The sequence below is a fragment of the Berghia stephanieae genome, chromosome 1 (genome assembly GCF_034508935.2).
Source record: "Berghia stephanieae isolate SIO BIC M18660-M18661 chromosome 1, UCSD_Bste_1.3, whole genome shotgun sequence".
NCBI lineage: Eukaryota > Metazoa > Mollusca > Gastropoda > Nudibranchia > Aeolidiidae > Berghia > Berghia stephanieae.
Window position 1 is genome coordinate 102,408,102 of NC_088360.1, and position 27,463 is coordinate 102,435,564.

The 27,463-nt window shown below is 34.4% G+C and overlaps 1 protein-coding gene across 26 annotated transcripts in view; it reads left to right on the top strand.

Annotated features, from left to right (window-relative positions):
• Window positions 1-19,287, top strand: part of LOC144962582 (leucine-rich repeat-containing protein 71-like) — a 56,656-nt gene extending 37,369 nt beyond the window's left edge. For 14 of the 26 annotated variants that reach the window (XM_078895641.1, XM_078895644.1, XM_078895651.1 and 11 more), the window contains 6 exons: window positions 11,216-11,304; window positions 13,404-13,418; window positions 16,123-16,231; window positions 17,776-17,891; window positions 18,212-18,354; window positions 18,985-19,122. In XM_078895641.1, coding sequence (XP_078751767.1) covers window positions 11,216-11,304; window positions 13,404-13,418; window positions 16,123-16,231; window positions 17,776-17,891; window positions 18,212-18,322 — 440 coding nt within the window. In that variant the 3' untranslated portion in view covers window positions 18,323-18,354; window positions 18,985-19,122. Of the gene's footprint in view, window positions 1-9,827; window positions 9,876-11,215; window positions 11,305-13,403; window positions 13,419-16,122; window positions 16,232-17,775; window positions 17,892-18,211; window positions 18,355-18,984 lie in introns of all 26 variants that reach the window. The other 12 variants (XM_078895642.1, XM_078895646.1, XM_078895654.1 and 9 more) reach the window with 2 other exon arrangements.
• Window positions 19,288-27,463: the final 8,176 nt, after the last annotated feature.

Below are 27,463 nucleotides of genomic sequence, written 5' to 3' on the forward strand. Positions count from 1 at the left end.
ACAAAACAAAAAAACAAACGATTTTTCAAAGCCTTTGCAAACAACATAAGAGCACTCTGCCGTACTCTGGAAAAACCCATATTTAAAAATTTGGCCAGAAAACTCGTCCTTCAAATGTTGATCGATTTAAATGACCCAACCTGGGACTTCGCGAAGTCCCAAGTTTGAGATTTTTTGCCATTATGAGCGTCATTTAATAAATCGATCGATATTTGAAGGACGAGTTTTCTGGCCAAATTTTTTAACATGGGTTTTTCCAGAGTACAACAGCATTGTCGTGATGTCAAAGTAAACCAGACATATTATCCTTTACACAATTGTAGCATTCATCGACAAAACACATTTTTTTCATCGTGACCTGAAAACTTTTACAGTAGACCTTATGAGAGTGCCCACTGCCAAACTGCGTTTTCTGCCTAAGATTCCATCTTTTTCATGAAACATGCTTATTTTGATCAAATTCATTTCTGTGAGTACCTAGTTTTATTAGACTCATTTTGCCTGAATGCGCTGGTTCTGTTTGTTTTTGTTTGTTTTGGAGGGGTTTTTTTGTATTGTTTTTTTTTGTTTGTTTTTTTTTAACCTCAGATGGGTGCAAAGATCTGCCTTTATTATCACCATTGCATTGCCCTATCAATAAGTCTAAACAGGATGACCAAAAACACAATCCTATTCAACTTAATTAACTATGATAGTTTGAGACTGATGCGTGACGTTGTAGTAGGAGGAGGTGGTGGGAGAGGAGAGAAGGAGGAGACTAAGCTGATGAACAAGTTGGAGGAGGAGGGGGCTGAGAAGGTGAACTCATGTTAACTCCTAACATGTGTTCAGAGAAGAGATGAAACGAGGCATATACATTGCGTTATTACTCCTTCTTTTTCCTTTTTTTTTTTGTTAAGCAGATTAGGGTTATCTGGTGGTTTGATGTTTTTTTTTGTTTGTTTGTTTGTTTGTTTGTTTTTAGTTTTGTTTTTTTGTTGTTTTTTTTTTTTTGTTTTGTTTTTGTCAATGGGATTATTTAAGTTTTTTTTTTTTAATTGGGCATATAGGTTGGTACATTTTATTTGTCAATAAATGATGGTAAAACAAGAATATTGACATTTACAATTAAATTTGGTATTGTTATCAAAAAACATGGCGTAATAAGCAGGGATGCCACTTTCCTGGATTTGACCAGAAATTTCGCTATTTGGTCCACGTCCAGAATTTTCAGCTCACATAAAATTTTCCTGAAATCGAAAAAAAAAATGTTAAAAATCACCAATAAATGCGGGCGCGAAAAATTTCACAAATTACAGTTTCAGTACCATATCAATAATAATAATAATAATAATAATAATAATAATAATAATAATAATAATAATAATAATAATAATAATGATAATAATAATAATAATAATAATAATAATAATAATAATAATAATAATAATAATAATAATAATAATAATAATAATAATAATAAATAAATAAATAAATATATAATGTATACCGCACTAGGCGCCTTTTCAATTCAAACAACTACTACATATTGTGAAGTAGGCAACGTCAGCTAGGTTAAACCGTCATCAGGTTTATACTTCAGACCTAGAACGAATGTGTAAAGTGGTAGAACAGAAAATGGAACGAGAGAGTTCTTAGATTCTTCATTGTAAGAGCCCATGGGAAGAAAGGACAGACTCACATTTTTACTTTTTCAAAAATAACGAAATATGATAAAATTATATTTAAATACATCATTTTAAGATGTAAATATGTTTTCCTTTATTACTGTTTTACAAAACAGAAACATTCTACTATCTAAAATGCTGATCAATATAAATATAACATCCTCAGAAATGTAATTTAGAATATTATAGATATACATGTTCCCCCATCCCCTCCAAAATTAGTGAGTGACTCTGTATTTTTTCTATGTGGTCTTCATACGCATATGTTGTAAATGAAGATTAAGTTCAGGGCCTGGACTGAAATGAATTAAAAGTTGGAGTAGATGATCTGCATTCAGTTTGTTCAGTAGCAACATCCATTGAGTTCAGCTTTATCCCCACAGCATATCAATTTATCCCTCTTCTATTTATAATATTACGTATTATTATACTATTATTATTTACTTGCATATTCATCTCACTCCCATAAAAGATACTCCTGCGATGTTTGATTAAAGAGCACAGCTTTGTCTTACAAAAAGGATAAGCTCAAATAAATGCACTTTCGTAATATCTATTTATGGGCAATACACATATTTGCTTGATTTTTTTTCTCAAAATATATATTTGTCTTCTTTTCAGTATGTTTTTTTTTTTTTTTTTGGTGTTGTTTAGGGGGGATGAGAGGGGGAAATGTTGAGGGTATACATTTGTATAGTTTGTTTTGTGTTCTATCCAAATCCAGAGCTTTTGAAAATGACTTGTCCATCTTATTATTCTTCCCCTTGTTCCACAAAGGCTTTGTGATGGTTAAGCTTTTTTACTTCTCATGATTTTAATCGATTTTTTTTTGTTTGTTGTTTGTTTTGTTTTTGTTTTTTGGGAGTTTTTTAAAAATGTGTTAACATAAAGTAATAATGTCAATTTTTGTGAGCATATTTTTTCTTTATTACGGCTTATAGTTCTGCTCCTTTGACTCAGGGATCTCCATATTGGTGGATATCTTATCCCATCTATTTTAAAAGTGTTCACATGTAATGTGTTCTGTTTTTAATTTATCAGTCATAAATACTGTATATTTTTAAAAAATTCTCTCCATTTTATTTTGGATTTTTATTTTTTTTAGGGGAGGGGAGGGTTATTTTGTTTTTGTTTTTTGGGGGGTTTTTTTGTTTGTTTGTTTTTTTCATAGTAAAGACTGACAAAAGAACTTTTTCTTTCTTCTTTTTTTAAAAAACAATAATTGCGATATCACACAGCGTGTTCGTTCATATCAACTCGAGACGTGTAAATTTGAAGGTTACAAATATGACAAAGTGTTTTTAATTGTTGTTTTGTTTTTTGGGGGATATTTCTGGGGGTGGGGGGGGGGGGGGGTTCTATCAAAATGTGGTTTGATATGTCATATCAGGATAGATCATCATTATCATACACATTCCTCCTGTTTCATATTTTTATCTGCCATTGCATAATTATTTATTTCTCTTGTTTTTGCTTTTTTTTTTAAAAAAAACAACATGTATTCGTATCTTGAAAATTTTATATAGCAATGTTAATACTTTTACACTCAGACTTGACCCAACACAAAGAACTGACTAAATAGATAACTTAGCCGATTTCAACGTAATGATTTTCTTCTTTAATTCTTTAAAATTACAATAGTCAAATGGAATGGAAGCATTGATTTAATTAAGAATGACAGATGATGTGGACGTTCAGGGTTGTCCCTTTGTCAACAAATCATGGTGAATGAAATATTAAAGACGAATTCGTCTTCAGTGCGACTATGTGGTCTAATGGTATGACATTCTCTTTCGGGTCGAATCTTTGGGTTTGAGCCTCACTCTGCGCATAGTTTAGTCAATGGAAAAGGCTCTTTACTCACATTCTCTCAGCTTACTCAGGTGTAAAACCAGTACTTGACCGTTAACAGCGTTGTCTGTTGGAAAAATTATAATTTCGCCTAACAGGCGTCGTGTCTCGTTCTACATGTTACGTGTTGCTGTTTGGTCAGGGTCCCTGTGTAAAGCACTTTGAGCACGTTTAGTGGATATTCCGCCATATAAAAGCTCAAGTGTTGCATTCAACCATGTTTTGTTGATAAAAGGGAAAGCCAAAACGTCCAAATCAGCTGTCTTTGTTGATTAAATTAAAGCTTCCATCCCATTCGACTTTTGTTATTTATTTCTCTTATCCTCAAGCAGCAACTTTTGCTTGATTCTATTAGAACTTTAAAATATTATTTTTGACCCACAGTGTCAATCTGGGATTTTATCGAATTGAATCTATAAATATAATCATACTTGGGTTCAAAGTCAAAGTGATCATGATTAGAAAATCTGGCATTGTGCCATGATTTATGAAATTATTTATATACTGATCATCACAAGTAAGTTGACAAATATTAATCAGTTATAAAGTTTTAAAAAACTAGCATTAAAATTTGATGAAACTAGTACTGAGGAAAAGATAATGACATGCTTTAGTCTTTTCACCAATGGACATAATTCACCAGAAAGTAGCTGAAAATTGATTCGTAATCGCGTTATGCATGAAAGTTGCTTCTTCTTTTTTTTCTCTTTTTTTTTTACTATTTGATTCAGAGAAACAAGAAGCTTGAAGTTTTTCCTGGCAAAATTTGATGTTACATTGTCAGATAATTTGACATCTTATAGATGTTTAATGCATTCAAAAAGATCCATCACTTATGGGGGTATTTTTCAAAACAAATTTATCAAATTTATTTTGATGTTCAGTATATTTTTCAGATTATATCACTCATATATTTTTTAAATCTTTACATCATTGCACAAAAGCTCATCTACAATATGTTATGTTTTTACTTTACAAATCTTTGTATTTACATGATGGTCAAAAGCTACGGGGTTTTTGTGTTTCTTTTTAACTTTAAAAAAAAATCAATGTCAATACAATCATTGAAATGAAGAAAATCAAACATGAAACACTTGGTGCATATTTTAATTAAGACTAAAAATATGCAAATTCACCTCTTCTTGCAATTAATCAGTTTATTGTAGACAAACAGATGTCTGAAAGTCAAAGATTTAAATATAAATATATACTTATCTTTGAATTTTACACAACAGACGATCCCACACCTGTTCAGAATTTTATACAAAAAACAGCAGCACAAACTTCTAAGTTTGGTCTTTCTTAGGTTCTCTTCTCTGGATCCATGAAAAAGCCATGATACGAATTAAGACAATGTTTAAAAATTTTAAGCGATTTGGTTAAACGACTTTTTAACCCTTTGCTGAGATTTAAATGTAGGTCTTAATGGTATAACTACATACAAGTATCTTTCAGACAAAGTTTTAGATATAATAATGAAATACTAGGCTCATTTCTCTTCTTTTAGATTACACATTAAAACAATAACAATCTTCTTTAAGCTCTACTTCCATGCAATATTTGAGATAACATGGCATAGTAAAAATCAGTAAATACATTAAATGGCATCTATGGGTAACATAACATAACATAACATAACATAACATAACATGTGATATAGGGCAAAATAGGATAAGATCCCTTGAATGCCCTTAATATTAATTAGTAATGCCATAAATCTATTGATTAAATATTACAATAATGATACACATGGTAAAGATAGTATTCCAACTTAAATGTACTCATCTGGTGTACAAACATATATCTGTGACATGCAAAGCATACACACGCGTGTAGAAGATAACCATAATAATATAATAATGCATAATATATACATACAAATTGAAAGCCATGTCAACAGCAGAGCAAACACGTATTATTCGTCATATATAAATCTCCCATCATATAATTCCCTGTCTACTAACACCTTGAAATAATCCATAGATTTTGCATTCTTTGTTTCAAATTTCAAACTGTTCCATTTCTGAACAATACGAATACCGAACCAGTTTTGTCTTATGTTTGTTATGCATCTAGAGACAAAAATCTTAAACTTGTCCCCTCTAGTAAAAGTAATATTAGAATATGAAAAAAAAACCAGAAAAGTCTATCCTATCCATACCATGTACCAATCTATAAACCTGAATTAAATCCCCACGAATTCTTCTATATTTCAAACTGGGTAAGTCAAGAAATTCTAACCTTTCCTTATAAGATAAATACTGTATTGTATAATTTTTTTTTGGTAGCTCTCCTCTGTACACTTTCAATACTAATAGATTGTCTTTTATATAATGGGCTCCAGATACAATTTCCGTATTCTAGAATTGGTCGAACGAGCGATTTATACAAATATAAAAATGTGGTTTTATCAAGACTTATAAAGGTTCTATATATTATTCCCATCATTCTGTTTGCACGCCTTACACAATTATCAATAGGCTATGTAAATCAAAATTCAAATGTGAATCAAAAGTAACTCCCACATCCTTTTCATAAGGCACAAGGGAAAGTAGATTTGACATAGAAGTATCGGTAATTTTCCTATAGATATGTAATACTTTACATTTCGAAATATTAAAATCCAAATGCCATGTTGTAGACCATTTGAAAAGTGAAAATATATCATTTTGTATAATGTTATGATGTTCAGTTGTACTATAGATCTTTGTATCGTCTGCAAACAGTTTGCAGGCTGAATTTATGCCACATGGTAAATCATTTATATATAAAAGAAATAAAAGTGGTCCTAATACGCTTCCTTGGGGTACACCGCTAATTACATTCTTAAAATCCGACCCCACACCATTGACAATGACCCTTTGTATTCGATTATTAAGAAAGTCTTTAATCCAGTTAAAGATATTCCCTTTAAATCCATATGCTTTTAGTTTAATGAATAATCTCTTATGAGGTACAGAATCAAAAGCCTTGGGTAAATACTTACTTACTTAATCCTCTTCGGGCCTTGAGGCACATAGGGCATCCACCAGACATCTCCATTTTTTGCGATCGGCTGCTTTTGCGGTGGCTGTATTCCAGGACAGGCCTGCTTCCTTTAATTCTTTCTCCATGGTCCTTCGCCAGGTTTCTTTAGGTCTTCCCCGCTTTCTCTTCCCATCTGCTGTCCAGTACAAGGCTGTCTTGGGAAGTGACCCTTTTTCCATTCTGGCCACATGACCCAGCCAACGCCATCTTCTTCTTTTTATTTGGCTATCAATGCTAGTGCAGTCAGCTTTCTTTAATAGATCCACTGTTCTTATTTTTGTAGGCCAAAATAAATTAAAAATTCTTTTTAAACACTTGTTCTGAAAGGCTTCTAGTTTCTGTATTAAGGAGGATGTCATTTTCCAGCTTTCACTTCCATAAAGCAGTACACTTAAAACATTGCTCTTGTATATTTTCAGCTTTGTCTTTCTCATTATTTGTTTTGATTTCCAAAAGTTTTTCTGCATGCCGAAAGCCTGGTTTGCCTTTTGAATTCTGTGCTTGATATCGTGTTCTGCATTTCCGTCGTCTGTTATTTTGGATCCGAGGTAGGAGAACTCTGTTACCTCTTCAATTATATGTTCATCTATCCTAATTTCACTGTCATGTTTTGGATTCACCCTAATGTACACAGTCTTATCGAAATTTATTTTCAGTCCAATTTTCGAGGCGTTCTTGTGTAATACGTTTAGTTTCTCTGAGGCGTCTCTGTGTGTACTGGAAACTAACGCGATATCATCTGCTTAGTCTATATCTTCCAGAAAGGATGTCAGTGTCCAGCGAATGCCTCTCTTCTTACCATCAATTGTATTTTTCATGAGCCAGTCTAGAGCCAGGATAAACAGAAGCGGGGAGAGTATGCAGCCTTGTTTTACACCAGTTGTTACATTAAAGCTGTCTGTTAAATTGTTACCACAGATCACTTGGCATTGGTAGTTGCTGTACATTGCTTTGATTAGGTTGACTATCTTCATCGGTATACCATAATGGCGGAGTATTTTCCACAGGGACTCTCTGTGTAAGCTGTCAAAGGCTTTTTCAAAATCGACAAAAATGGTGTAGAGGGGGCTGTTCCATTCAATGCTTTGCTCCAGGATTTGTCTCAGGGTAAATATGTGGTCACTACATGAATTCCCTTTTCTGAACCCTGCCTGCTCTTTTCTAAGAATGTTTTCAATGTGAGGTGAGATTCTTTTCAGAAGGATTCTATTAAAAATTTTGCTCGTTACGGACAGGAGTGTGATTCCACGCCAGTTAGCACAATTTGCTAGGTCTCCTTTCTTGGCTATTTTATGGATGATGCCTTTCTGCCAATCCTCTGGTATTTCTTCCTTTTCCCAAATGTTGGTGAACAATTTACTGAGAATTTTGGACATTTCTTGCGAGTTCGCTTTAAGCATTTCCGCACTGATTTTGTCAATACCTGGGGCCTTGCCATTTTTTTGTTGTTGTATTGCCTCGTGCACCTCATGCTCAGTGATTGGACCAAGATTAACCTCTACGTCCATTTCTGTTTCTGGGATATCTGTGTAAGAAGATGGGTCTGGTCTGTTCAGAAGGTTTGCGAAATATTCTCTCCATCTTTCAATTTTCTCCTTTTCGTCTGTGATGACACTACCATCTTGGGATTTTAATGGTTTCTCTTGACCATAACTTCTGTTTCCCGAGAGCTTTTTTGTGATTTTGTATAGTGTTTGTGTGTCTTGTCTTACAGCTGCATTTTCTGCTTCAGTTGCTAAATTTTCTGCCAAATCTCTTTTGTCTTTCCTTGTGGATTTTTTCACTTCTTTATCCTTCAATGAGTATTCACTGGATAGCCTTTCTTTCAGTCGGGGGGATTTAGCGTTCAGGAGATTTAGTTTGATTGATTTTCTTTGGTTAATGAGCTCCCATGACCTTGCTGATATCCAATTCTCTGTATTGGATTTATTGTGTCCTAAGTGTTCAGTGGCACTTTCCTGCATGACGTGGTTGAAGTCTTGGATTGTCATGTTTGTAATATCTTGTATTGCACTGAATTTGTTTCTTACTGAGATATTGAAATTGTTTTGGATATCTGGGTTTTTCAATTTATCTGTGTTGAAACGTTTCTCCTTCTGTTTTGCTATTTTTGTTTTCATCAATTTAGTAGAGATTTTGGCTGTGACAAGATGGTGGTCACTTCCAATGTCTGCCAATTGTCTGACTCTGACATCGTTTAAGCTGCTCTTCCATTTTCTGTTGATAATTATATGGTCTATCTGACTTTCTGTTTTCCCATCTGGTGATTTCCATGTCAATTTGTGGATGTTTTTGTGTGGGAAGAAAGTTCCACCAATAATGAAGTTGTGTTCTTCACAAAATTCTGCCAGTCTGCTTCCATTGTTGTTCATTACCCCTATGCCCTCCTTTCCAATGGACTGATTTGTTTGTGTATTGCCAACTCTAGCATTAAGGTCTCCGATGATCATGAGCATATCATGTCTTGGAATGTTTTCAACGGCCATTCTTAGAATATCGTAAAATTCTTCTTTGTTTTCTTCATCTGAATCCTCTGTAGGTGCGTAGCATGTGAGGATTGATAGCTTGGTGTATTTTGAGTTGTGTCTTGTGTATAAAAGTCTTTCACTTATCGGTTTCCATTCCAATAGTGACTTGTTGTTTTGCCTGGCTATCAAGAGGGCAACACCTTCTCTGTGTTGGTCATCCTTTCGTCCTGACCAAATGATCAGGTCGCCATTTGAGAGTTGGCGCTTCCTAGCTCCTGTCCATCTTGCCTCTGATATGCCTAGCAAATCGATCTTGTAGTTCAACATCTCGCGCTGGGCTTGTGCCAGTTTTCCTGTTTGATATAGGGTCCTAACATTCCAGCACGAGACATTGAGCTTGCGTTTTGGTGACAACAGATCTGCAATCTGGTCGGGGGCGTCCTTTCGGCTTTGACCTCCTACCGTCATGAAGCCAGTATTCTGGTCCGCTTCTCTGCTGCCGCCGGTTGTGGATTTACGTCTGGTTTCTGTTTCTGTAACAGCTTGTTATTTATGAGGTGGGTTGTCAACCCTACGCTCAACCCCCATTCCTGGAGGGCCGATGGATTACTCTTCGTCTGATCTCTCCCCTTTTCTCTCTTACTGGAGTCGAGGTTCGAGATACGCAAGCCCTCCCACCACGACAAGGTGATAATCCGTCGGGAGACCTTGGGTAAATAAGTTCGGTAATTTATTTGGGTTTTTTTTCTTCTAATCTTTGTTTCGACTAATTAAGAAACTGCTTTATTTTTCTTTACAACTAATTTTATCACAGAAGATATGATAATTGAAGAGGAGGAAGACGAAGAGGGTGACATGAGGGGTAGTTGATTCAAATTCAAATGTTGATTTCAGTTTATTTTCATTACCAATATTTTTCTTCAAAGATTTCTCAGTGGATTTCACTAGTACACACCAGTTAATATGTATATATTTATGCATCTTTTTATTTCTCAAAAATCAAAGACTAACACATTGAAAGGTTTAACTATATTAAATAATATTTTTCTCAATGGATACTACATAAAATAATTATTTGCATTAATGTAGTTGATAAAACAGTTTCAATAACATTGTAGCAAATCACAATATAATCTTCAAACATATATTATTTTGGCGTTGTTTTGAATTTTAAGAATAACGATTATTTTTATAATGATGAGGTTACATTGCAGACCACTGGCTAAAGCTTATTTTTAATCTCTTCACGTTGGTTGAAAAGTAATTACTTGTTATTGATTATTAAATGATTTATTTTATTCTTTTAACATCTTTTTGCTTCGATTGTCGTGTTATTTTTGGTTCGCTTTCCTTTAAAAAAAAAATAAAAATTAAAAAAAGATCTTATTCTTTATTTTTTTAAAATTTTTTGATGGGGTGCTATTGTTCTATAGTATTTTAAGAGTTCGAAGTCATTGTCATTTTAGTATTCGGAGTCTTCTCTTTTATTTACGATTGAAATCGGTATTGAGAAACTACCAATTTCTGGGACTCCTAAATTTATTCCTCTCTATCATCAATCTAATATATCTTTTACCAAACCATGTTTTTTTTTTGTTTTATAATGTGTTTCTTCTAAAAAAGTGTTGCGAGATGAAAAACAGTTAAAATTTAAATATTAAGATTCTTTTAAAGCTCTAATGTTCACAACAGATTCATGTCCTCAACGTTTAATGAAAGGGATCTTATGATGCAACAGCCTAAACTAGGAATATTTTTAATATTTTTCTTTAAATACATGATACAATATATATTAAAGTCTCATAATTATGATAATAATAATAATGCAATTTATTTAAGTAACAATGGTAATGAAAGTTAGATAAAAATCTTAACAATTCAAATGTGTATCAAAGGTGCCAGACAAAGCAAAGAAGAAAAATAGAAGAAAAAAACATCCTAAAAATCAGTCTACCTCGACTGGGGATCTGAGGTTCGATCCCCAGTCAAGGTAGACTGATTTTTGGGATGTTTTTTTCTTCTATTTTTCTTTCTTGCTTTGTCTGGCACCTTTTATGCACACTTGTTCTGATCTTTATCTTACACCGGTGCTGCTCCTTAATTTCTTAATTTATAATGAAAGTTACAGACATGTTGACAATGAAATGTTCTCATTTTTAAATTATTTTTTTTCACTCCCATTTTAAAATTTACTGCGATCAGCATCAGTAGCAGCAGATGCCACTAAAACGATTGGAAAGACAAAAGACAAAAAGAAAGATAAAGGGAAATCGAGTCATCAAGAATCAGAGGTGAGTTTTCCCGCGTGTAATCATAATAATATAATAGGATTGTAGTCCGCTCTCTCATGTCAGTGTTATATTTGGGTGAAGCACAAGTCTAAAAAGTGAATTTAAAGTTAAAATAATCAGAAATATAAGATTTTAGTTGTTCGCACTTAAAGAATTTATTCTCTTTCACTTCAATAAACTACAAGTTATCTCGTGTTTCATATGTTTGACTGAAACATCATGTGTACTCAAAATTTGGTAGTGGAGATAACAAGATATGAAGTGAGTAGAAAAGAACAGTTCGTGGATAGCTCACACGGTAGAGTCATGCTCTCACCTGCCAGGCGGAGTTGTCGTACCAATAAGGTCGCAGGTTCAAACCCCACCACTGCCGCGAAAAAATTTTTATTCTCTATTGTCTTCTGGCACTTTTCTACTCACTTCATATCTTGTTGTTACCAACATAAGTGCCTGCTCCACTCACTTTTCTGTAGTGGAGATACTAGCATATGCCCTTGCCAAAATGACCCATGTTCCAGGCGTTCTTTCTTTAAAGTATGGATAGAAACAGATGCTGGCTTCAATACACATATTATATCACTACAAAATTCTATGGCAATACAGAGAACCTTTGGAGGTCAGTGGAATTTGTTACCAGCATCGGAATCCAATTGTGACCTTCTTTGAGGGAATACTATAAGAAAATGAAGAATATTAAGACTATAAATTCAAATTTTCAACTTCTAAATTACCCCGGCATAATACGGAATTTAGATGTTGGGTCACAATTTTAATGAGATTGAAGTAAAAAGTTTAATTTGCACCTACCATAAATTAACTAGATTTATGTTTTAATCCGGGTCTCTTTTTATTCAGTCGCCATACCTAAGAGTTAGAATGAAATGCTACCCTTTGTATAAGACGCTAGTTCATCGCAAAGTATTTTCCACCAGATCTAACAGACCCAGCTACCCGATCCCTGCTGGATGGACAACAGGTGGGGGGGGGGGGGGTCAGAAAAAATCTCGAGTTCACCTGGAATTGGTCTCAGTCTCTTTGCATGACAAGCGAGTGTTCTACCAACTGCGCCAACCCTTCTGACACAAAACAATGTGTCAAATATGTCTCTCTGCACACGCGGTTCTTATGATGTTGTATGCTTACCACTTTAGTTTTATGGTTCCTACTTCTATCAATTTATTTATTTTTCTATTTATTTGTGTGGTGGTCTGGAAAAAATGTGTCATGTGGTAAATTTAATCCCCAAAGTTAGTGCAGATCTACAGATTAATCCTTCTTCGGTATAATACACTACATTTTCAGAATATCTGAAATAGGCACAAAGTTGCTGATATTTCAGTAAATCAAACCCTTATTTCCTATTTATTTTCACTTTTTTTTAAAACCCAAATCTCGAAAATAGCACAATAGCCGACACCTTTTTTCAGACCATCACTCATGTATTTTTATTTTTTTATTTTTTTATTTTTTTTTTAATTTATTTATTTATTTATTCATATATTTATTTATCAATTTATTCATTTTTATTTATTTATTTATTTATTTTTGTATTGTTTTTAAGATTCATTCATTCAATTATTTATTAGGAATTCTTTAATCCTTTAGGGCTTTAAGACCCGTGGAGAGAGTTTAATTTTAATTCTATCCTATAAGACACAAAATAATCCTTCTGATGAGACACTTGTGTATATCAAGGTACTTTCCACTGGGGTTAATTAGACCTAGTCACAAATCACTGCTGGATGCACAGAGAGGACTAACTTATTGTGAAACTACATCATCAGTTCATTTGCGTCCCTGTCCCAACATTTTAACATTTAGCCATAGATCCCTAATGAATAATTGTTCTCTATCATAAACAACAATGTAAAGAAGGCTTTACTTCAAGGTTCGTTTTAAAGGCAACACCTCTGTTCTTAGGATTGTTACCACCCGACCCCCTTCCCTTTCTGTTAAGTGTATCCCTATAAGTGTGAGCTATCAGTTTATTTTTTCCTAACACTTCGTTGGAAATAGATAGTTGAAAATTCAACAAAAAAACGAGAAGAGAAAAAAAAACATAATAAAAAACTTCCCCATTTTTCTCTCTGTTCGACTAGTCTTCAGACTCATTGGTAAGATCATACAATGGGAAATTCATCAATTAATCATCTTGTTTTATTGTACAAATACCAGGACCCTGTTTCGTGGCCAATAGCTCTCAAAGCGCGTTATCTATCTTTTGACTTGCTACAACACAATGATGAAGATGTAGCCCTTTCTGAATACTTGCCAAAATAAAAATGAGACAAAGTGTCTTCGTTTTTAGTAGTTTTTGATCACGGAACTCGGGTCAGAACAGTTGAATTTGTCTAGAGTATTTTGAAAGGTTGAATTGTCAGGCTTATACATCAAAATATGACATCTTTTTGACTCTTTTTTGAAATTGGTAAATACTGAATATATCAAGATTTCGGATTGAAGCATCATGATTTTGATACCATTCTGAAGGTTCGTGTGAACCATCGTGTCAATTTGGTATTACTTTGGAATGAACTAGATAAAGAAAAAATTGAGTTTGACGTCAACATGATCAGAATTAGAAAATAAAAAATAAGTTTTAAAGTAATTTAAAGTCTGAGAAGAAATTTGCTCTCCCTCAGTGAAGCTTTTATTTGATCTGAATATTTTAAGTTATGCTCAAATTTCTTTTGTAAACACCTGTTCGCGCCAAAAGAAATAGCATTTAGACACGAGTGGTCACATATTTTGACTTATTTATGTGAGAAAAATCTTTACAGACAAATTCAGCTGTATTGTTCTTGTCACGGAGCAGTATGTGTCATATTGTAATATTACGGAATGCACATATTCATACATCTTGTTCGTGTCTCTGTGACTACTTTTCTAATTAAATTTTATTTTTCTTCATTTTGATAATTGATTCATTTAATTTAAGAATGCCCTAATCAAAACTTTTATCTAAGCTGATTAATCATAATTGGTATTGCATGCTGCTATTTATTTTTTTTCAAAGTTACATACTCATATGATGGTGGCCAATAATAAGTCTGTCTAAATGTCACCTCATATTTTAAGCTGTTCCCCCCCCCCCCCTTCCTATCTAATCTCAACTCCACGATAATGGTCTGTTGTTTTATTTGATTCAATTATGCATCCATTATATTAAACATAGAACTCTGTACATTTACAGGCCTTTCAGAAAAAAAAAAAGATAGTTTAAAATTTTTTTCTAGATTTTGTTTCATACTGTCATTATCAAAACTTAAATCGTTTGAATTTTTACATTTATGTAAGTTCTAAACATGATACTTCAAAATATGTTTTCAAGGGTCATTTTAAAACATGAATCCATAATCATTTAGGCGTGAAGTAAAACATGATATCTCAATTATAGTGTCGTATTCTACAAGCTGTTTTTTTTCTTAAATAAAGATTAAACCATTCCTTCACATAAGAGTAAAGTAAGAATATGACATTAAAAAAAAGAAGCTATTACACTTCAAGCAATACTTTCGATAAGTGTAATGAGTTCTTGTTTTTTTTTTTCATGACAAGAGAAAGATGAATCCGCTTGTAAAATAAACAGGGCTTGTTCTAAATCTAAAGCAGTGAACTCTTTTACAATCCAATAATTCATCCAGTGTTTTACAAGAACACCAAATACTGTATGTATATATATATATATATATATATATATATATATATATATATATATATATATATATATATATATATATATATATATATATATATATATATATATAATATTGATATAATTAATATAATATATGTATGTAATATATACATTAATATAATATATGTATGTATAAACAAATTTTTAGTTTTTTGTATGTCGTACATTTCTGCTTGATTAACGGATTCTGTTGTCTTGGGCATGCCTCTTTTCATTGGTAACTTTAATTCGACATTTTTGTTTTGTTCTGTATTTTGTTACAATTTGTCATATTTGTATGATTTCTTTATTGGATGATAACTCCTTCCCAAAAAAAAAAAAAAAAAGAAACAAAATTATCATTGTTTTTTTGGGGGTTTTTTTTTATTCACAACAGATTTTTAATTAAAAAGTTCCTTTGATCTGTTTTGCGCGGTCATCTGTTTTTTTTTCTTGCAGATATCTGTATTATATTGACGAATTTTTTATAACTCAAAGATAATTACATTGTTTAATGAAATTTTTTTCCATATGATGAAGAGAGTTTGTCATTTTGCAAAATGAAAATGAAGCGAAAGATTGGTTTACTCCATGAAATATGTAGGCATTTTATGAATAAATCATTAACCCTGGATTTTTTAAAATAAATTACTAAATTAATTAATAACAACTAATTGAGATCTAAAGGAGAGATATCGCAGCCTTCATTACCCAAAAGCATGATACAAACCAAGATCACAAGGAAAAGTTAATTGTGAGTTATAATCAATAGCTCAGCAAATGTAATCATTTGTTTCCTTGAGCACTTCTAACAACAACTCACTTTTCACTTTTGTTTGGTGATCATTCTCTTTTTTTGTGACGTAAGTTTTTGGTCAGTATCAGGCTTTTAGTTAACAAAGTCCACGGTTATATCCCCCTATTTAATCTGAGCCATTTTAGTTATAATAATATTTCATGCTGTATGCATCTGTTGTTGTGGTGCTTTGGTATTTTCCATTATTAAAGTATAATATGTTTCCACTGATCACAAATGACAAATATTGAAATATTTATTTCTTCAGATAACTCATCTTTTTATTTTTATACTTTCTGAACATCCCTTTACCCCCCCCCCCCCCCGCCCTCTTCCTTTCCACTAGCACATGGACGCCCATGACTTCATCAACCCTTTGCTGGAGGTGGCCGACTACATGGACGGACAGCTGTGGGTGGCTGGAAACAGAATGCTTATCAATCTCAATCTATCCCGTAAGTGGAGAGTGAAGTAAAAAAAAATTTTTTTAATAAAAATTGACCTTTTATATAGCGCAATATCCACTAAATGTGCTCAAAGCGCTTTACAAGGGGTCCCTGGTCAACAGCAACGTTTAACATGTAGGACGGGACATGCCGCCTGTTAGGCGATATTACAATTTTTCGGACAAAGACAACGCTGTTAACGGCCAGGTACTCATTTTACACCTGAGTATGGTGAGAGAATGTGAGTAAAGAGTCTTTTCTAAGGACTCAACTATGCGCCGAGCGAGGATCGAACCCAGGACCTTCCGATACGAAAGCGAGTGTCATACCACTAGACCACATAGCCTCACTTCGGCCGAAGTAAATAGAATTGAGCATTAATTATAGCACAATATCCCTTAAATGTGTTCAAAGCACATTACAAGGGTGTCCTAGCCTACAGAGACACTTAACATGATCTTTTTCATCATGCTTATCGTGATTCTATGTGAATTTCGAACAAGATGTGTGTGACTGTTATAGTGCTTTTGTAGCCGAATAAATGAAAATGTGTGATACTAAAAACACTATTGTAAAGCACCTCTGAGCACTATTTGTGGATAATGGCGCTATATCAAATAATAATAATAATAACATGTAGGACAAGACATGACGCCTGTTAAGTGATATAACTTTTTTTTAGGACAGAGACAACGCTATTACTGGCCAGGTACTCATTTTACACCTAATTAAGGTGAGAGAATGTGGGTAAAGAGCTTTTGTTTAAGGACTCAACTATTCAAATTTCTGATCAGGACTCGAACCCTGGTCCAAAGGCGAGTATAATACCACAAGACCACAATACCGCACAGTATTGAACCAAAGTCGATATAAAAGTTCATAACTTAAAATAAAATGTAAAGAATAAAATAGGTAACGAGATCTGCCTTGGGCTCAAACCTTTTCTTTAGCCAAGAAAAACAATATAATGCAACCATTGAGGTTGAAAAACCCCGTATTTTCTTGTTTTCATTATTAATAATAATCATTAAGAATTGCCAGCTGCATTCATTGTCTGTGACGATTGCATTCAACTAAATCCGACCATTGGTCCCAGTGACTTTGTTGTATCCGGTTTTGCCCTATATTGGATGGTAACTATGTACAAAGAGTCCACAAAGATGAGAGCACAGATCTACTTGAGTTTTGCTGATTATGAAAGGTCTAAATTAATTATGTTAGTTGTTACTGTAGTACTGTACATGAACAAAAAGCATGGCTTTATATATCGCAATATCCCATAAATGTGCTCAAAGTGCTTTACAATGAGTCCCAAACCAGCAGCAATATTTAACGTGAGAAAAACCATGATGTAGGTAAGGCATTATTTGATTTATTTTTTTCATTAGAGATAATGATGTTACCTGCCAGGTTCTCATCTTTCACTTGAGTATGGTGATGATGATGATGATGATGATGATGATGATGATGACGATGACGATGATGGATATGATAATGATATATTCATATTTTATTTATTTATTTTTATATTATTTTTTGTGGTCTTATTCCAGGTAATCAAATCGATGAGGAGGGAATGTCAGCCCTCTTGAAAGCCATGCAATACCAAACCACCCTCACTTTGGATTCGAGAAGTGGTGGCACCGGTCTGATGAGGTTATTGGTCAATGTAAGTATTTGTCCTTACCATCATTATCACTAGGGTATGATGGGAACATTTTGGTCACAAGGGGAGATAAAACTAGTGGTGCCCCACTATATATATATATAAATTATAAAATATATATATATATATAATATATATATATAATATATATATATATATATATAATATATAATAGAGAGAGAGAGAGAGAGAGAGAGAGAGAGAGAGAGTCGCAATCAATCCATGCTAACTTTCTGATTTTAATGGAATTTTTTTTACAAAAAAGTATGCCTGTCTTTACAATTATTCACAATTTTTTTTTCTTTTTCTTTTTTATATACCAGAGAAATTTAGTTACCCAGGATAGTGATGTGATCCGCAAATTGAATGAGAACATGCTACCCAAAGACCCTTTCTACAAACCCCCCGTTACCCCTGAAGGAGAGGCTGCATGAGCTGATCTGTATAAATAGAATTATTTTTAATTGTAAGTTTTGCTTGTGCGTTTCTGCATAAATTTGACTTTACTTTATGTCAGTTTTATATTTTTGCTTTAGAATATGATTTGTGTCTTGTACATATCTCTATGTGTCTGTGTTTGTGTGTGTGTGTGTGTGTGTGTGTGTGTGAGTGGGTGTGATATATATCTTCTACGTCTTCGACTCATAATTTTAAATAAAACTCAAATCAAATGATTTTGGACACATGATCTTAACGACCGAAAGTAAATAGTACAGTAATGCAATTCTCAATTTATCATAGGTTCATTAAGGTTTTGAAGGCATTTGCTGTTTACTAACTCTAAGATTGTGTATGTGTGGTGTGGGGGGAGGGGGGGGGTATTTTTAGAATATTTTTAATGGTTGAGGGGGAAGGCGAGGTTATTGTGGTGGCACTTTATATTTTTTATGCTTTTTTTTTTATTTGTTTTTTTTTTTTTTTGTTTATATGTTTTGTGTATTTTTTATTTGTTTTGGGTTTTTTTCCGGATTTCATTTTTCATTGTTGTAGTTTTGTTGGAGTTTTTTTTGTTTTGTTTTTTTTTAATGTTCATTTCTTCCTACTTATAGATGCAGATTTGATAATTCAGTAAATGACCATTTTTCTTCAATTTCAGGCACTCCCAGTCTGTGATATGTAACTAACATAAATGGATGCCATTGGATCTACAAACGCTAGAGCCTCAGTACGATGAAAGACCTTTGCTTATGTCTCATATATGAATTATATTATTCATGTTTATATAATATAGATAATCACTTCATCTCTAATTTTGAGAGAAAGAGTGTATGAGAATGTATGAGGCCGGGTTCAGTGAAATGTTTAAATAAATAACATTTAACTGGAAAGGGTTATACAATATCCAATCAAAATGGCATGATTATAAAATAAATTATTTGTTTTTTAAAATAAAATATGACTGTTTGTTGTTTTTCGTGTGTTTTTTTTTTTTTTTGTTTTGTTTATACAACAGCTTAATAAATAGAGCATCAAATGTGCGAGTAAACAGATAGATTTTGAATCCAAGTAGGGTAGGAGGATATTTTTCTGACCCGACTGTTTGGTAATAAAAAAAACTAGTCCTTCATAGTCATTAAGCCTATGAAGCCAAAGTTTTATCCCGGTTTCTGTAGCGTGAAACGGACTATAGCAATTGCTTACTACCCTTTGGATAGAATGCTAGTCTATCGCAAAGCACTTGCCACCTTACCATCCAATCACTGTTAGTTGACACCAGGGGGGAAGGGGGGGGGGGGGGGGGGGGGGGTCAGAAAAAAAATATTATCTTCACCCGGGATTGATCTCAGTTCCTTTTTGTGTGAAGCAAGTGCTATACCAACTGAGCTATTAATGCAACAGAAACAAGGATTAACTCTGGTTTCATGACTCAGAATTCTGAAGGACTAATTTTTTGTTTGCTTCTGGAAGATTAAATGGGTTGTGTGACACGTGACACTTTAAAAAAGAAAATGAGCTTTTATATAGCGCAATATCCACTAAAATGTGCTCAAAGCGCTTTACAAAGGGTCCCTGGTCAACAGCAACATTTAACATGTAGGACGGGACATGACGCCTGTCAGGCAATATTACAATTTTTCGGACAAAGACAACGCTGTTAACGGCCAGGTACTCATTTTACACCTGAGTACGGTGAGAGAATGTGAGTAAAGAGCCTTTTCCAAGGACTCAACTATGCGCCGAGCGAGGCTCAAACCCAGGACCTTCCGATCTGAAAGCGAGTGTCATACCACTAGATCACATAGCCGCACTTTCAGTCATAACAGCAGCATCTAGCAATAGGAAGATGATGGGACATTTAAAGAACATAAATTGAGGGTTCACCATCACTTAGGTCACTAGTGCAATGATGAAGAAGAAAAAAAAGACCTAGGTTACAAATTCAATAAACGAGGAGATGTGTATGTCATCCACCTGACAATTTATCTTGACATTTCGACTGAGACTCCCACAAGTCTCGCCTGGATCCCACCATGCTATCCCTGGTGGTTGTTGTTTGTGTTACGTTTGACGTTTGTTTACAAGGGTTTTACAGCACTTGCGACACTTAAAATGTTATTTCAGCGCCAGTAAAAAAAGAAGAAAATCGGAGTCAAATGTTTTAGATTCACAATTAAATGATATGCAGACAAGGGAAATTAAGACAAAGGGGATAGTTCAAAGAGGGAAAAGAAGTCGATTCTAATACACGATCATTGTACTTCGTTTGAGATCATCTAAAAGTATCATCTCGACAAAAGCACAGGACCCCACAAAGAGGAGTACAATTAAATGTTTACAAAACAAATTCAGAACAATAAATATAACAAAACACAAAAGAGACACGGTTTACGACAGAAAAAAAATATCATCTCCCAAACTAATAATATACAATTGACTGTTTCCCCCTCTTAGTCAAGGACTCCGGCTCAGGCCGGGACAAAATCAAGAAATCTCATTCCAAGATAAAAACAGAAAATAATCTGGAAAAGGGAATATAGTGGGTTTGAAGACACAGCAACAGTGGTCAGAAGCTCCATCCAGTCGAATTACTGTTAGGAGTTTTCCAGTTACCAATTAAAAGTTTTCCACTGAAAGTAGCAGAGCACAGAACTATTCTCCACTGGGAGAATTGGGTGAGAACCACAGTGACGTGACGGTATAAAAACAATATGATCTGAGTGACTTTAACCTCATTCATTTTGAACCATTTGTCTTCACCATGTGACTCTGTGTCCTTGTTCTGAAATGAGACAATTTGCTTGCTCTTGCTCAACTTGGACAACATGAACGATTCCTGCTGACATCATACATTTGTTTGATGGATTATTTATATTCCTTCTTGATGCCTAGGCGATGACATCTGACGATGCCAAGGCAAATAGTAAATTATCTTGGTTAACTTCAGTTGCCATTTTAAAAAATCAAAAATGTATCTAAATGAAATTCTATTTTCCATTTATTTTTCCCATTGTTGCAGAGTATCAAAGTCTCCATTAAAGGCCCTAAATTGTCTTACCTAGAGGGAACTAGATCTCTCTGTGAATTGGTTTTTCCTAGAAGATCGCACGTTAGATCGAAAGAGGTAACAGATAAAGGAGGGGGGGGGGGGGTGAACAGAAGAGGCAGCAAGATCTAACTTTACCCATGGTATGATGGGTTCCTTCATCAAAAAGGGTAACTTTGCCTTAATGGGAAACTTTGCAATGATTTTTTTTTTCTAATTTACAAACTTGCGATACTTTAAGGCCAATAAGCAACCATGAAAAGGAAGGCAATGGCATGCGGTAGTCAAAAGAATTTAGATCTCGAATTTATCTTCAACAAACATTATGTAAAAGTGAGACATAATATAAGGTTAGAAATACATCCAAAAGAACAACTTAATCGAATGAAATATGAGACTTTCCACAGACAGAATCAGAATCGTTTTCGTTTTTAAAGGTTTTACGGCCTGTCACATCCCTGTCATTTCCGCGCCCCCGTAAAAAGGAAGAAAATGGAATAGTCAAAAGTTTATAGATGTACAATAAAAAACAACATAATATATGACAATACATAACAGATAGATGATTCTAGAAGGAAAAAAATATCTCTCAAAACTATAACTAGACATTTGACTGTTTCCCTCACAGTCAAGGACTCCAACCAGGGCTAGGACAAAACCAAGTAAAGCCGTTCCAAGACAAAGACAGGAAACAACTCGGAAAACATATAGAAGACATCATGGTGGTCAAGGATCGGAATCGATTCACACAATAAGGTACACGCTTAAATGCCTGATGTTACATATTTGATAAAACATAGATAAGAGATTTCAACAAATATTTTTTCTACTTTCGTTTGAAACTTGGCCTGGAAAACAAAGCAAACACTGCACAGACTCATTCTTATAGAAGGAAAGAGAGCTGTTAGGATATAGATGGCAGATTTAGGGCGATAGGAAGGGACAGCAGGAGTCTGCCTCCAGCAAAGCACTTTTCGGGGCTCTTAAAACACATGGGATAAATGGTAGGCGGATGACAAAGTGACCCCCCCCCCCCTCCCGACCCACCACCACACAAAAAAGAGCGAACATTACTAGACTTAATATGTTTTTTTTAATTTTCAGATTCTCAGGATAATGTTCTAATTAAGGATTTTTTAAGAGCCACGTCATATACACATAACAAGAGTTATCACACAAAAATAACTTGTTGCTGTCAGTTGCTTTGAATACGAAACATTTTTAATATATTATATATATACAACAATAAAAGTATACATTTATATAAAACAACTGAAAAGATAAGATATTTCTCCATATTTTTTTAGGAACTTTTGGAAAGAATTATTAGAAATGAACTTTACATAAGACATACATTAATAAAAAATAAACAAGCATAGATAGATTGTTTTAACAAAGTTCGTTAGTTTACTCTTTAAATTAGACAGGAGAACTCCCAAGTAGGAGGAAAACATTGAGGTTCACAATTAAAGTGTCATAGAATTGTAGTATTATAGTTACATAACAATATAGGCAAAATATCCTTTATACAGAGCGTGTTTCTGGAAAGGTGATGTGCCAGTGACAATCATAATAGTAAGAGTAATGTTAATGAGGTAATGGTCACCATAGTTGCGAATATTTATTTGAATAACTTAGATTAACATCTACAGCTTTTTTTTTTAAATGCAAATCTTCAATATTGGTGGAGAAATAGAATAACGAGCACTTTATACACCTCTCTCCGCCCCCTGGCTCTGCCCCCATACATTCCATTATTAGTGCATGGGCCAGTGGGCGAAACCCTCCCCCCCCCCCCCCCCCCCCCCCCCTGGGGAGTTTTCGCCACATGGTTTTTCTGAAACAGCACTATATCTTGAGTATTAATCCGGGTGTTACCGTTTTTTTCAAGTGTCATTTACGAGAGTTACGGCCCTTGAAAGGTCATTAGGTGCAATTTTTTGTGAAATCGTTTTTGTGCATAAAATGGTTGTTTATCACCTTAAAATTGTTTCACATACAATCAATAATGGAATTTTATTGTAATTTCTCATTTTTTGCCTCATGTCATAAAATATTTTACAAAGCCATATAGCGTTTTTAAATCTTTGATAGCCATTTTCTCTATAATTTGAAAAAAAATCTATTACAGTGTACTTGTTTCCCTTCAGGATGAATAAACAAGAGGGATTTTGCACTAGCACAATTCAGGCATGCTTCAGGGACATATAACACAAATTAATCCGGGTGTTACAGTTTTTTCAAGTATCATTTACAGGAGTTATGGCCCTTGAAAGGTCATCGGGTGCAATTTTTCGTGAACTCATTTTTGTGAATAAAATGATTGTTTATCACCCTAAAATTGTTTCGAATGCAATAAATAGTGGAATTTTATTGTCATTTCCCATTTTTTGCCTCATATCATAAAATATTTTACAAAGCCATATAGCGTTTTTAAATCTTTGATAGCCATTTTCTCTATAATTTGAAAAAAAAAATCTATTACAGTGTACTTGTTTCCCTTCAGGATGAATAAACAAGAGGGATTTTGCACTAGCACAATTCAGGCATGCTTCAGGGACATATAACACAAATTAATCCGGGTGTTACAGTTTTTTCAAGTATCATTTACAGGAGTTATGGCCCTTGAAAGGTCATCGGGTGCAATTTTTCGTGAACTCATTTTTGTGAATAAAATGATTGTTTATCACCCTAAAATTGCTTCGAATGCAATAAATAGTGGAATTTTATTGTTATTTCTCATTTTTTGCCTCATATCATAAAATATTTTACAAAGCCATATAGCGTTTTTAAATCTTTGATAGCCATTTTCTCTATAATTTGAAAAAAAAAATCTATTACAGTGTACTTGTTTCCCTTCAGGATGAATAAACAAGAGGGATTTTGCACTAGCACAATTCAGGCATGCTTCAGGGACATATAACACAAATTAATCCGGGTGTTACAGTTTTTTCAAGTATCATTTACAGGAGTTATGGCCCTTGAAAGGTCATGGGTGCAATTTTTCGTGAACTCATTTTTGTGAATAAAATGATTGTTTATCACCCTAAAATTGCTTCAAATGCAATAAATAGTGGAATTTTATTGTCATGTCTCATTTTTTGCCTCATATCATAAAATATTTTACAAAGCTATATAGGGTTTTTAAATCTTTGATATTGATAGCCATTTTCTCTATAATATGAAAAAAATATATATTACAGTGTATTTGCTTCCTTTCAGTGATAAATAAACAAGAGGAATTTTCTACTAGCACAATTCAGGCATGATTAATGGGCATATAACACATATACATTTGTAACATTTGACCTTGCTGTAGCAAAGAAAGCTTACGATATTGTCTGGCAAAACCCACAGCTTTACAGAACAGTCATTATTCACCTGGGTGTCTTTCACACCATAATTTCATATCTTGGTGCCCTGGGAAAGCTCCAAAGTGGATCTGGTTTTGAAGAAATTGTGACTGAAGCAGGGCTATGTGCACATGGTTCTATGGATAGGGTTATGAGTGGAAAGAACTACAACAGGGCTATACGAGTGCATGTGTCTGTTTTGGAGGCTCTAGAGAGGCTTCTGCTTGCAAAATTTGAGAACACGGATTCAAAACTCAGTAAAGACCTCATGTCTTACATAAAGGAATTCACCGAAGGAATTTCAAGCCATACAGCTAATAAAATTCTCCAGTCAACTGTGTATGCTGAGTTATTTTCCCAGTATGAAGCCTTCAAAGAGAGTGTCCGCTCAGGAAAGTACGGAAAAACTGCACAATACTGGATCCAATACATGGACAGAGTTTGGCTTCTCCTCCAGTTTCTGCGAGCTACCAACTTTCTTCTTCATATATCTTGTTTAAAAGAACTGTGCACACTGCTTTTTACCATGAATCACCACAATTATGCCAAGTATCTCAGTGTATATTTTGTGTCACTAGCCAACCTGATTCATTCCCACCCAGGGGCAGAAGAAATGTTACAAGATAATGGATTTAGTGTCTCCAGATCAAGGACGCCTGCTGGAAGAATAGCAGTTGATATGACCATTGGACAAACAATAAACAAACATGCAAAGACAAAAGGAGGTATTGTTGGGTTCAGCAAGAGTCTTCCAAGCTATTACCGTTGGAGTGTAACAAGACACAATCGAGCAGAATATGTATCAGCAACCCAAAGAATGATCAGCAACAACAACTGTATAGATATAGACACCCACAAAGAATTGAGCCTTGCAGAAAAAAGACAAAGTGAAAAGCGAGTGCAAAAGATCCTCCAGGCATTTTCAGCATTATTTATCAATCCCTTTGAAGTTGAAGATGGTCTGGTCAGTCTAGCTTCAGGAATGAAAGTGCAAGAGGATGTTGCTGATGACCTGCTAGCCGTGGAAAAAACAGGAAAAAGATTGTTTGAAAGTTTTGTTGAAAACAGACTGAAGGAAAAGACTGTAGAATTTCACAAGCCATTAGAAAGGAACAAGACCAAGACATTTGCATCATTGAGGAAAGTGGTAACAGTGAAAAAAGACATGAACGTGGTCAAAATCAAGGCACAAAGAAATTTATTTGGCCAGCTTCTTGTTTTGTCCCAAGAACACAGTGTTGATCTTCAAAAAGTTCTTCAATATCCTCTAACACCTACTCCATGGTCGCTGGCTTCATCAGATGGTTTACCTCTGAAGACCAACAAAGCAACTCTGTTACACAAGCTCACGCCTGACAATTCATTAATGTTCGAGGATTATGCAAAAACAAAACAAACACCGTTTACATTGTTGATGGCAATGCACTGTTACAAACTCTGTCAGCAATCCCAAATACATTTGGTGAAGTAGCCAAACTTACATTTTCCTCCTTACCACAAGCAGCTTGTGTACACTTTGTGACTGATACTTACATAGAAGATTCAATCATAGAAGATGCATACTTGTTAAGAGGATCTGCAACAACAGTGCCCAGACGTTGGAAATCATTTCTCAGCTGCGTTGATAACAAAAGACCCCTCATCAGGTTTCTCCTCAAGGAATGGGAAAGTAACGAATATGCAAAGAAACTGAGAAACAGGGAAATCTTCTTTGTCTGTGAAGAGAGATGCACCTTACTTTACAGTGACACGGATGAATTTACCACAGCTGTACCTTGTCTAGATCTCTACTCATCACAGGAAGAGGCAGACACACGAATTATACTGCACTGTCAATATGCTTCCCGCCAACCAAACTGTGAAACAATTGTTGTCAGATCACCAGACACGGATGTCTTCTTACTTCTCCTTTCATTCTCAGAGACAATTGGAAAGACCCTGATTTTTGATACTGGCTGTGGCAACAACAGGCGACAAATCAATGTCTCTCAGATAGCAAAGATGCATTACTTGGTGTCCATGCATTCACAGGCTGTGACACAACAAGTTGCTTTGCTGGGCAAGGAAAGCTGAAAGCTCTAAAGTTTCTTCAAAAGGAGGAAGATCTTAGAATTCTGTTCTCCAGATTTGGAACATCAGCAGCTGTTTCGAGTAATGACTGTCTCATGTTAGAGTCATTTGTGTGCAAGCTGTATGGCAAAACCTCATGCACAAGTGTCAACAAAGTGAGGTATGACATAGTTCGCCAGCGTTTCAAAGGAAAGAAAGGTACCATCTCATGCAGTGGTGGAATTGATCTGTGTCAGATGCCTCCTTGTAGTCAAGTATTGTCACTGCACATATCAAGAGCCAACTTTCAAACTCTCATTTGGAGGAATGCAGTGTGCCAGAATCCTAGCATTCCAAAACTAGAGGATAACGGTTGGCAGAGAAATTCTGCAAATGAATTGGAAGTACAGTGGTTCAAAGATGCTTTCATTCCAGATGAGTTGCAGGAAATTGTGTATGAAGAAAGCTGCACCAGTACTGCCGAGGATGGTAGTGATAGCTTTGACAGTGATTTCCTTGACGACACTTCAGAGGACGAAGAGGATTTTGCTACTGATGATGAGGATATGTAATAAATTGGTGAGCAGTGCAAACTGTTAAGGAGTAAAGCATGTTTGCAAAACACATAAGGATATTGTTTTTATGTACTTACTGCATCTTGAATCAAGAATCCCTTTTGAGTATCAATT